This window comes from Nothoprocta perdicaria, unplaced genomic scaffold (assembly GCF_003342845.1).
Source record: "Nothoprocta perdicaria isolate Ctin4 unplaced genomic scaffold, notPer1 scaffold_366, whole genome shotgun sequence".
In the NCBI taxonomy this organism is placed as follows: Eukaryota; Metazoa; Chordata; class Aves; order Tinamiformes; family Tinamidae; genus Nothoprocta; species Nothoprocta perdicaria.
In genome coordinates, this window is record NW_020455606.1 from 450,067 (window position 1) to 462,905 (window position 12,839).

The following is a 12,839-nucleotide window of genomic DNA, read 5'->3' on the forward strand; positions in this document are numbered from 1 at the left end:
TTGTAAGATTAAACAAAAAAAAATATCAGTCATGGGAATAAAAAGCAGAGAAACAATGTTTTTAGAACTGTGTCTACAGTTAAAACCAGTTTTGGATCCTTCAAGAACATTCACAGAATGGTTGAGGTTGGAAAAGACATCTGGAGAACATCTAGTCCAACTCCCCTGCTCAAATAGGTTACTATCCAGATGACTTTTCAATATCTCTGAAGATGGAGACATAATCACTGATCACAACCCCCTGAGCTCTGACATTCATCCAGCCTTCAATCCACCTCACCATCCGCTCACATATTATGTAGCTCCTGAGGATGCCTAAAAGAATATCACGGGAGACAAGGTCAAAAGCCTTACTGACGTCACTGCTCTCCCCTCATCTACTGGAACAGATTGCCCAGAGACGTTGTGAAGTCCCCCTCCTTGCAGTTTTCTAAAAGCCATCTGGGTAGGGTCCTGAACAACATGCTGCAGTTGTGACCCTGATTTAGCAGTGGTGTTGGATTATATGACCAGCTCATAATGCAAGAAGGCATCATTAGTATGCAGGTAAGGTACTAGAGAAAAAAAGTCTCAATAACCTTTAGATATACCATTTTGTTGTTATTTGTTTTCCTCTGGAAACAAGCCAAATACTAGTTTGAAGTGACAGGAGTAATTTCCCTCTGCAGCATGTTATTACAGTTACTGTTACCATATATCTTGCATCTTGTTCTGATGAGGTGGGACTAGTCAGTATCCTAYTTGGATAAAGTCAAAAGTGTATGGACTCTATATCCTATACAACCTAGAGAGGTTACTTCTCTTGGATTTAGTGGTAGAAATTAACCATATAGCAAGAAACAGTAGGCAGACTTAGGAAACTAATGAAAGAAAGAATATGCTAACTCATGGGGTAGTGGGCAGGAAAGAAGGCCTTCTAGCTGCCCTTTATACTCCTGTTAGATTCTTTGTACTCAATAAAGAGGTAACAGCTGGTCCAGGAAGGACTCCACAGGCATCCATATGGTGAGGGGGCAGGCAATGCCCACACACTCTTCTACTGAAGAAAAAGACAGGAACTTGTTTCTCCTTCCTATCCCTGGATCACTCCTCAGTCTTACTATTATTAAGAATAGCTCTCTGTAATAGCTTCAGTAGAGATTTCATAGAGAACATTGTAACAAATACTTATCAGTGTCCTTCTGTTCTTAAAAAGGTAGAACATACACAGAGGGGAAATCTTGAAAAGGATGCTTGGTTGAGATAACACAAATAGAAGACCACAAGCTATCATCTCCATTCAGACAGGACAGCAACACGTTTTTAGCAGGAGAAAAGATCAGGAATGGGGATCGAGCCATAGCAGTTTCTGAAAAGCACAAGGGGAGGAAAAAAAAAAAAAAAGAAAGAAAAAAAAGGTCAGACTAGATATTAGGAAAAAATTCTACATGGAAAGAGTTGTCAAGCATTGGAACAGGTTGCTCAGGGAAGTAGTGGAGTCACCATCCCTGACAGCGTTAAATAAATGTGTAGAAAGAGACATTTAGGGTCATGGTTTAACAGTCATGGTATTGAAGGACTTATGGTTGGACTCAATGATCTTGAAGGTCTTTTCCAATCATAATGAGTCTATGATTTAAGTTCACTGGTTGCTATTGGTTGTTCTAAGCTGCTCATGGAATTCAGAAAGCAGCTGATGGAGCATGTTTGYTAATTTGGTAGACCCTCATTATTTCATTTACAAGCCAAAATTTATTTGCTATTCTCATCAATGACCGTCTTCTGCAAAAAGGGGGCTGCAAGGGAATATCAGTTTTCTCTGAACACAACAAAAGTGAATCCTCAAAAACCTAAAAGATGAATTTAAAAATCTATATTTATTTGCTAAACCTAATCTCAGTATTTTCAGGGTGCCTAAGACAGGTAGTTGACATAAAAGTACTTATTGGCTGTTTATCTGGATTGTGGATTAATCATGCAACAGAGGCATAAAAGTCTAGTGCCATCCTGAGCTGCCTTTGATCTGACTGGCCTTGCTATCTCTGGAGTAATGCTTTATGAATGTAGCTACACTTCTTTCAGGGCTACTTTGCAAGGCTAGCTATCTAGCTAGCAGTATTTGTATGTGAATCATTCAAGCAATTCCTGCTTTGTCCTCTGCAATACCTGCCATTAGCTGCTCCTCCTCATTTTCCCACCCCATTATCCAGTGTCTTGTAGTTCTTGGTTACAGCAAGTAATAGGAAATCACTGTACTATTTTTCTCCCACAAATGGTCAGATAAAAGACATCTCAGAAATAAATGCCGCTATAATTTTGCCTGACTGTACTGTTTAAAAGACTTTTTTTTTTTTTTTTTTTTTTTTTTGCAACAAAATTGTTTTGCTTGGAAAGGCACAACTTCATGAACATTCCAGGAGTTACAGACAGAAAAAAAAAGGTGATTCTATTACAGTAGGAATAAGTAATACCCATTAAGTGAGAGCTGCACCAGCTGCCTGTTATTCCTCATCAGAGCTCGTTATTTTAGTAAAGAAAACAATTAGTTTTAGAAATAGCAAAGCTTTTAATTTTTCATACAATTTGTCATCAAATTTAGAATGTTGAAAAGGAATTCAACTATTTACTAAAAACCTGTAAGTTATAATGCTGACATACTGAAAGGAACAATATTTAGGTACTTTGGTAAGGGGCTACTCAACCTACTTTTAAAAGGTCTGAGAAACAGGTTTTCATCCCTGTTCTTGAAAAATAATTTTTAACACTCACTATCAGAAACCTTTAAAATTTAATCAACTCTATAATGTTATTTTATAGTGAAGACACAGTGCATATGCATGTCTTACAAAATGAAGAAAACACCAATGCCAATTATTTCTCAAAAAATGTTCCTATGCCAATGCAATAAACAGTAATAAAGATTTCTGTGACTAATGTTCATTGTTTGACTTGTTTTTGAACATCCCTTAAAAGAACAAACAAAAGAGGTGCTGCTGGAGCTACTATATGCAGTCAGAAAAATCCAAGTCCACAAATTATTTGACCATTTCAGCATTCTTCTGCCATTTCTTTAAATTTCAAAAAAGGCACTGAAGCTGCAGTTTATCTGTACTAAATTATCATTGCAAAATGAAAAGAATAGATTAACATGTATTTTCCTTCTAAACTGGTCTTGGGCAGGACTAAACAAAATGCCATCTGAGTTTCTTAACCCAAGAGATGATTGCTCCCATCTCTGCAAGATGCTTAGCACTCAGATTATCCTGAATATTTAAAGAAAAATTTAAAGTCAAGAAAATAAAAAATTCCATTGAGAAATCTAACAATTAAGTATAGAACAAGTTTAAAATTTCCTTTGGAACATTTAAAAAATGCTGGATTTGGTGTTTTGGCATATGATCTCAGTGTTAGTTACCCCATCTCTGAAAAAAAACATGATAGTATGAAATTCATTTACAAGTCCTAGCTGAAAAACACCAAATGGACTTTTTATAAAGTGAAAGACAGGGCAGGAAGATTTGGAAAAGTGGTGAGAGTCACAGAGAAACAGGAGAAAATAAATGGAATAGAGAAGATCAGGGAATGACTTTGTAGGTTCATGTGGTAGAAATTCTTGACACAAAAGGAGTTACTACAATAAAAATCTTCCCTTAAGAATGATAATGGCCTAAGTGCTGATTTTGTTTACATTAGTGGAAATTTCACAAGATTTTAATACAGTCATTATATCATGCTTAAATCCCTACCACACAGAATATCTATTATGATGTTCAGAAAGGAACACTGGCTCAGCTATAAGGTTTGCCCATATTCACATGAAATAAATGTAACTGTCCATTTCCAGAGATACAATAGTTCTCTTTCTCACCTCCTTATTCTCATTTTCCGTCTGTTTGGCAGCCAGTATCCTTTTCGCAGCACAGCAAAATAATGTTTTGAATTGAATTAAACCGTATCATCCAGTAATGTGCATTTGATAATTACTCTAGCTGATGAGCTTTGCTAACCTTTAGAAATGAGGATGGAAGAGCCTTAAAAAGACAATCCTTCATGCAGAGCTGAACATCTCCACTGTGCATGTATGTGGCTGTTGTATGTACTGCACATAGTACTGTTTCYGATGCACTTCAGATTTCTTCTGCCTCATTTTGAAAGAACAATAAACTGAGCTAGCCTCTCTGGATCTATGAAACAAAGATTTCCAGTGCAAGACAGCGACATAGCAGTGAATTTTTACTGGCTATTTATGAAACGGGGGAGGGAGAAACTACACCTACATGTACTGAGAAACAGCTATGCCATAATCACGATCATCAGAGCTTTGCAATAAGAACAAAAGAATCCCTAATACATAGCAAAGAAGCATATGTTTCTGTGATTCAACTAGTTAACAATGTATTTCCATATCATGTACCTTAAAATGTCTGCCCGTTTCACAGAATTCTACCATCATTTGGTTGYAAGCGATCTCAAGATCTAGTTCARCCTCCTCAAGACAGGGCCAAAGCTACAAGATCAGAAGGACAAGAAGTAGAAGATAAGAAGTACCAAGTAAAGGGGGGAAAAATCACTTCCCTCAAACTACAGGCTATGGTTCTGCTAAAAGAGTTCAGGATGCCATTAGTTTTCTTTRCTGCCATGCCATGATAGCGACTCAGCCTACTGTGCACCAAGATTCCTGGGTCTGCTTCAGTAGGGCCACTCTCCAGGCAATCAGCTTCCAGTCTGTATTGGTGGGGGAACTTAGTCCCTGCCAGATGCAGGACTTCACACCTGTCTGTGTCAAATACCATTATGAAATAATGAACAGCTGAATAAACACATCAATATGCAAAGCTTTTGTAAAGGTCTGCTTTGCAGATCTCTAGACTCTTCAAAGAGTAAAAAATATGCTGGAAAAGGGTAATCTAGCTGACGCTATGTACCTGGAGTTCCAGGAGACTACTGAAAAAGTCCCTTAAGGCCCCTTAGGAAACCAAATGGATACAGGAAAAAGTGAGAAGATCCTGGTTGGAAGCCAGGAGTGTTCAATAGAAGTACAGTATATTCTTGTCTAGCTCTTACTTTTTCCTAAGCATCTACTTATAGCCATAAATAAAGTTAGGAATTGGACTAAATGGATTTTTTATATATATACAAAAGGGAAGGCAGTTTCTAGGACTTTGCAGGTGATGTCAAGATGTACGGCTCAATGCAATGGCACACAGAGCAGATTTTGATTTACACCTTTCTTGAGACACAAAAAACGTTTCTGGTGATACAAAGGTAAATCAAGGGAAAATAATCTATAATCTATATATAGATTATAATCTATAAATTGTCTATAAAGATACTTCTTAGTAATATTTAATCTGAGGGGACTCAGGTGACTTTTTTTTCTTTTTGTAATTAGGTGAATGTAAAAATAAACCATAAGAAGTGGGTACATTTGAGCCTGTATCCAAAGTGAAGATAATCCACATGGAACTTACTCCAACTCTAGAGATCCTCTCATTCATATTCTCTCACACTGTGATTGAAACAGAAACAGAGAAAAATCTTACAGTCATATAACCTCCTACATTCTAAAGAATGGAACATGAGTTCCATGTACATGGAACATGAGTACAATATCAACACTAAAAACATACTTACATTTGTCAGTGGGTCTGCATTGGTTTATTTGTTGTTTTGTGATGACAAAGATGTAAAAGCCTAGAAGACTCTTAGAATTAAATTGTATGTTTTTATAAATTCTCTATCTTAATGCAGTAGCTGTCTAGGAAATAATAAACAAATCCTGAACCTTGCATATTGGAAATCATATCATAAATGCCATATATTTTGTATGAATAATCAAGATAGTACTGAACTGATGATGCTCTTTCCTTCCATCTAGCCCTAAGCTGAATCTAGCCTACATCCTATCAAAGGACTACGACTTAATGAAAGCAAATACAAATCATAACACATTCTGTAAAAATAGTCTACTTTTCTAATAATCTTATTTTTATGATCAAAAGTCCTTAATAAGTAAGAAACAGCAGCAGCAACACAAAGTACACACTTCCTGCTTTGTGCTGACCCATGTTAAAAATTGTTTTGGAAAGCTAGATCCAATTGTATCACAGAGGGCATGCCGGTTAAAGTTTAACTGCAGGAGCTCAGGAGATAACTCAGGAAAAAAGTTCTGCTTTTGTGGAAACAGATACAAACATAAAAAGTAAATTAGGCCACATCAACAAGCAATATGCAAGTCAAGTATATTAGTTACAGATTGCATACAAAGTTTTCACAATGTGTTTCAGCTTTTTTTCCCCCCCTTTACAAGCTGAGAAGACAACACAGGGCATGATATACCATAAAAAGTATGATAGTTGTCCTCTGTCTTTCAGAAGTTAACTGAATACGATGGTATCCTTTCCTCTGTAATTGCCCCATTTTTCAGCATGAAAACAGTGACAAAATTTTACTAAATTCAGTGATATGAGATGAAGCCGTAAAGGCAGATATAAGGGGACGCCTTAGYAAGGTTGCCTTTTAAAGTGTTAAAGGAAGAAATGTCTAACAAATAAACAGTTGCTGTTTCAAATTTCCTTAGAAGAGACACCTAGGATGCGTGATATACTTGAAATATTTAAAGAGCAGAGCAGCAAAAAAAAGTATGAAATCAGGATTCAGTCATAAATTATGCAGAATAAAAGTTTCATGGTACTAGAAAAGTCTGCAAAGCAGACTTTGCAGGTGCAAATAAATACATGATATCTTAGGAAACTTCTSCAATCCTGCCATGATCCTGCTGAAGTAATTTACTAGCCTATACAGGACAGCAAGGAAGAAAGTACATAAATATTAATAAATGAGGAGGACAAAATCCTCTCTGAAATGCCTATACACCAATGTGTGAAGCACAGGGAATAAGCAGGACGAACTGGATATCTGTGTGCAGTCCCAGCACCAAGATCTCATAGGAATCACAGAAACGTGGTGGGATAGCTCTAACGACTGGAGCGCTGTCATGGTGCTCTTTAGGAAGGACAGGCTGGGAAGGCGAGGTGGTGGAGTTGCTCTGTATGTGAGAGAGCAACTGGAATGCATGGAGCTCAGCCTGGGAGTGGATGATGAGAGGGTGGAGAGCTTGTGGGTAAGGGTTAAAGGGCAGGCCAACGTGGGAGACACTGTGGTGAGTGTCTGCTACAGGCCACCTGACCAGGAGGAGGCGGCTGATGAGGCCTTCTACAGGCAGCTGGAGGTTGCCTCACGGTCGCAGGCCCTGGTTCTCATGGGGGACTTTAACTTCCCTGACATCAGCTGGAGAGACGGCACAGCGAGGCACAAATGGTCCTGGAGGTTTCTGCAGTGCGTCGATGACAACTTTTTGACGCAGGTTGTGGAGGCGCCGACGAGGAGAGGTGGGCTACTGGACCTTGTACTGACAGAGAGAGAGGGCCTGGTTGAGGATGTGAAGGTGGGGGGCAGCCTTGGCTGCAGTGACCACGAGCTGGTGGAGTTTAGGATCCAACAAGGAGGAGGCAGGGCAGTAAGTAGCCTTGCCCCCCTGGACTTCAGGAGGGCCAACTTTAGMCTCTTCAGAGACCTGCTGGGAAAGATCCCATGGGCTAGGGCTCTAGAAGGAAGAGGGGCCCAGGAGAGCTGGTTAGTTTTCAAACGGCATTTCCTCCATGCCCAGCAACAGTGCATCCCTGTGCATAAGAAGTCAGGCAGAGGGGGCAGGAGACCTGTGTAGATGAGCAGGGAGCTCCTGGCAAAACTCCAGCAGAAGAAGGCAGTATACAGAATGTGGAAGAAAGGACAGGCCCCTTGGGATAAATACAGGAACATTGTCAAGGAATGCAGGGAYGCTACAAGGAAAGCTAAGGCACATTTGGAACTAAATCTGGCAAGGAATGTTAAAAATAACAAGAACTCCAAATATATTAACAACAAAAGGAAGGTCAGGGAAAACATGGGTCCACTAGTGATCGGGGTGGGTACCCTTGTTACGAAAAACACGGAGAAAGCAGAGTTGGCGAATGCCACCTTTGCTTCGGTGTTTGTCAGGGGCAGCCCTSTAGAATCCCAGGCCCTRGGGACACAAGAAGTGAGMTGGAGAGAGGAAGGCTTGCCCCGGGTAGAGGAAGAGTGGGTCAGAGAGCATCTAAGGAAACTCGACACMCACAAGTCCATGGGCCCTGATGGGATGCACCCCAGAGTGTTGCGGGAACTCGCGGATGTCATAGCGAAGTTGCTCGCCATCATCTTCAGAAGGTCCTGGAGAACRAGAGAGGTGCCAGAGGACTGGAAGAAGGCTAAYGTCTTCAAAAAAGGCAAGAAGGAGGACCCGGGCAACTACAGGCCAGTAAGCCTCACCTCCATCCCTGGAAAAGTGATGGAACAGCTCATCCTGGCTGCTGTCTCCAGACASGTGGAGGAGAAGAAGGTGCTCAGGAGTAGCCAGCATGGATTCACCAAGGGGAAATCATGCTTGACTAACCTGATCGCCTTCTGTGATGGAGTGACTGGCTGGATAGATGAGGGGAGAGCAGTGGATGTCATCTATCTGGACTTGAGCAAGGCTTTTGACACTGTCCCTCACAACATTCTCCTGAGCAAGGATTGGAAGTGTGGGATAGATGAGTGGATGATGAGGTGGATTAGGAATTGACTCGATGGCAGCGCGCAGAGAGTRGTAGTCAGTGGCGCTGAGTCCAGTTGGAGGCCTGTAGTTAGCAGTGTCCCCCAGGGGTCGGTCCTCGGTCCAATCCTGTTCAACTTATTAATGACCTGGATGAAGGGCTGGAGTGCTCCCTCAGCAAGTTTGCCGATRATACCAAACTGGGAGGAGTAGCTGATAGCCCTGAGRTCTGTGCCACCATCCAGAGGGACCTGGACAGATTGGACAACTGGGCGGTGAGAAACCTCATGAAGTTCAACAAGGGTGAGTGCAGGGTCCTGCACTTGGGAAGGAATAACCCTGGACACCAGTACAGGCTGGGGACTGGCCTGCTGGAGAGCAGCTCTGTAGAGAGGGACGTTGGTGTCATGGTGGACAACCAGGTGACCATGAGGMAGCAGTGTGCCCTGGTGGCCAAGAAGGCCAATGGGATTCTGGGATGCATTAAGAAGAGCRTCTCCAGCAGGTCCAGAGAGGTGATCTTCCCCCTCTATGCAGTCCTGGTGAGGCCACATCTGGAGTACTGTGTCTGGTTCTGGGCTYCCCAGKACAAGAGGGATGTGGAGCTGCTGGAGAGAGTCCARCGCAGGGCTACGAGGATGATCAGGGGCCTGGAACATCTGYCCTATGAGGAAAGGCTGAGGGAGCTGGGTGTGTTCAGCCTGGAGAAGAGAAGGCTGAGGGGGGACCTGATCARTGTCTATAAATACCTCAAGGGAGGCAGTGAGGAGGGGACTGGCCTCTTTTCAGTGGTGGCCAGCGATAGGACTAGAGGAARCGGCCACAAGCTGAGGCACCAAAAGTTCCCCAGGAACTTAAGGAAACATTTCTTGACAGTGAGGGTGACAGAGCCCTGGAACAGGCTGCCCAGRGAGGTTGTGGAGTCTCCTTCTGTGGAGATCTTTAAYACCCGCTTGGACGCAGCCCTGTGCCCCRTGCTCTAGATGACCCTGCGTGAGCAGGGGAGTTGGACTAGATGACCTCTGAGATCCCTTCCAACCTTAAGCATTMTATGATTCTAATGGATAAGCCAATGGGTAATGCTCAACAATAGGTAAGCTTAAATGACACATAATATCTAGCAAGTAAACCCAGCATCATGTCTGGAAACCCAGAAACAAGCTACTTCTGTTAAGCACTGCACTATGTCCTTGATGACACACTAAGCTCAGAGCCAACTCCTATGCTTTTAAGGTTTTGAGAATGGAAAGAATATTTTCTGATAGGAAAGAGACTGGGGTAAGCAAGTTTATCTAAASTCAGAGGAGATTTTAAACAGATTAGTGTAGCTTCTCTGGACTAACCCCAAATTAAGCAACATACACAGTGATCTACAGAAGGCCTAAATTGTCTAAAAATCCTTCTAGCAAAAGAAAGAAAATAAACCCCCCCTATTTTTTATTCCAGSTATTTCTAAGTTGAAACTATGAGCAGGCCAAAAAGCCACACATACTTTATTCCTTCTTAAAATATAAACAAATGAAAAGCACTTACCAAATGTAATTCCCTTCATAAGTCTCCAGCACAATGAACTCCATATGTTTCAGAGTAAAATGTTTTAATAATGTTATTTTGCATGAMTCCAATCACTTGATGAAAAAGGAATTTCAGGTAACATACAGACATTCATCTATAGTGGGCATTTTTTTACTGAGAGTTAACAAGATTGTTTGTAATTCTCAACAACTCAGGCATATTCTTATTTAAATATATTACACACAACCTAGAGTTGAAACTGAATTCCACATAACATCTATTTTTTTTATAGTCCTGAAATGTGGTGRAGCAACATTTTCCATTGCTAAGAGATCCTGGTGATCTCTTACCATAGGTGCCTRTCGAAAATAAGGAAGCAGCAGAAACACTTTAAACTCAAAATTATGCATATGCAAGCAACATACAAAACAGTTTAGTCTAATGGATTGTCCTAAGCTTGAAATGGATAGAGAGTCATGATATGAGACTGGCTGTTTATGTTTGGCCAGATTTTGGCCCAATACCATTACTAGATGATATGCCGTTGATTCTACTTCCTCCTAGAACCATTACACACAAAATGTTTTGCGCCTCGGGGGAAAAAAAAACCTCATGGCAGCAGCATTATCATGGTTGCCTCTTTCTCACCTAGTCTCACAGGTTCCTGTGGAATGCTTCATGTCCATGATCAGGCTTTCCTCTTCTCTTGTCACCACTGATTCCAACAGTGGTAACAAAGGGTCCAAGCCAAGGGTCTGGGCTCAAATCTACACCTTGTGGTCTCTCCGCTCTGAGAATGGTGCAACTTGTTGGAGAAGTGGAACCATGTTACAGTTGGCTAGTTACAGCTTTCACCCCTTCTCCTCATGTAGTCCAAAAGGTTCTCTGTCATTACTGCTTGAGCTAAGGCTTGAATAGAATTTCTAATCATGTTCTTAGAAACAAAAATGGTCCCTTCACCTTCAGTCTGCAGCACTAAGTTTGAGAAGAAGAGGCTGTTAGTAAGCACTCTCTGTGACAAATGATGCCACTTCCTAGATCTGTCACTTTTTGGCATATATCAAATACTGACACAAAGATACAATAAGCAATGCGCTGCCTAAGAGGTAGAGAAAATAAAACTCACCTTGGCAGGCTCGTTCATCATCAACAGGTTGATAGCCAGCCTTGCAGGTGCATCGTCCAATGGCMACCATCCACTCGCCTTCTCCATTGCAGTGCAACCGAACACCTGAAGACCCAGTCGTGCTTGCCTCTTCAGCATTTGCCACACATGTCCCTGGTGACTCAACCAGAGAGGTCCTCTCCCCTCCGGCAAATGTTTCAGGGAAGGAGGCAAATCCTTTCACTACAGCTGGGCACTTGTAGAAGAAGACTTGAACTGCCACAAGGGACATGCAGGCTCCTGAGTCCTGGAAGGCCAGGTAGAAGCCACGCTGGGTAAGTGGCCCGAAGCTACGGACTTTAACATTCATCTTTACCACCTTCCCAGTGCTGTCCACCTGGGAAAAGCTTTCATCAGCTGCAATAGTATCTACCTTGGTCCAGGGGCCCTCATGCCACTCTGGCGAGTCCTGGGAGGCTATGTCAGTCTCTGCTTGGTGGTAGTAGAGTGTGAAAGTCTCCTTGCAGGAAGAGGCCACAGTACGCATGCTGGCACAGTCTCTCACTGAGAAACGGAGGCGGACATGTACTCGGTGGGCCCCATGTCGTTCAATGAAGTGAGTACGCAACCAGTTATTCTGACCTGGTTCAGCCACATTACAGACTTGAAAGGTTCGGATCAGGCGCTTCTTGTCATCCAGGACACTTACCTCATCCCACTATAATGGATGTATGGGAGAAAAAAATTAAAAAAAAATAATTAAAAAAAATGAAGAAATAATAAAAAATGTGATTCTGTGTTCAACTGTGCAAAAATTTGGGACAGACTTTCTTCTTTGCTTTAGAGGAAAAGGGTCCCACACCTATTACAGGACTTGAACCCACTGCTGGTATGTGCAGTACAGTGGTCTAAAGAAAACAAAGTATGATGTTGTAAAGAAAGATATTTAAAGGATGAAAGGAAGGATTGCTTCTATGCAAACCTGTCATATGGTATTGAGGATCTTTATGTCAGAAGTTTATATCTTCCGCTCTCCCTCCATCTTTACTATCTCCAGAGGCAAGATGTACAAAACAAATGAGGCAGAAATGAGAGACTATCCTTTGGACAAAACATTATAGCAGMAGTCTCTCCTACCCTGCTCTACTACAATTAGGCTGTTTGGGGGAGTGCTGGAGATCTCATAAGCACTTCTGAGGGAGGGGGGAAGGAGAAGAAGAAGAAGAAATAGCATCCTATCCCACAACCTTCTCTCTTAAAAATATGTCTTTGCACAATGTACAGTGTTCAGGTTGTTCAAATGAACAGAGAACATAAAACAAGCCTCATTGGCTCCCATCTTTTTTTTTCCTTCATTGCCTACATACTTGCTACTAGAGGTTGGGGCAAGAAGACATGAGAAATGCTTACCCCATCAGGAGGGTGGGTGGTCCAACCAATCTCTGAGGTTTCTCCAGTGGTATCCAGAAGTATTTCTGTTTATGTTAAAAAATAATTAAATAAAAAGAGCATTTTGTGCTTTTCCAAGTCATGGTAAAATTTTATCTGTCCCTCACAGAACTCTCTGGAGAAAACAAAACAAAGTAAAACAAAGCAAAATAAAACAACCACTTCTGTAGAGAGCTT

At 41.5% G+C, this 12,839-nt stretch overlaps 1 protein-coding gene across 6 annotated transcripts in view; it reads right to left on the bottom strand.

Annotated features, from left to right (window-relative positions):
* The window catches only part of LOC112951703 (ephrin type-B receptor 5), a 67,711-nt gene that overhangs the window by 32,061 nt on the left and 22,811 nt on the right, over nt 1–12,839 (bottom strand). For 3 of the 6 annotated variants that reach the window (XM_026044448.1, XM_026044447.1, XM_026044450.1), the window contains exons 3-4: nt 12,624–12,688; nt 11,235–11,931 (exon numbers count right to left, since the gene is read on the bottom strand). In XM_026044448.1, the coding sequence (XP_025900233.1) occupies nt 11,235–11,931; nt 12,624–12,688 (762 nt within the window). Of the gene's footprint in view, nt 1–10,477; nt 11,084–11,234; nt 11,932–12,623; nt 12,689–12,839 lie in introns of those variants that run through there. The other 3 variants (XM_026044449.1, XM_026044452.1, XM_026044451.1) reach the window with 3 other exon arrangements.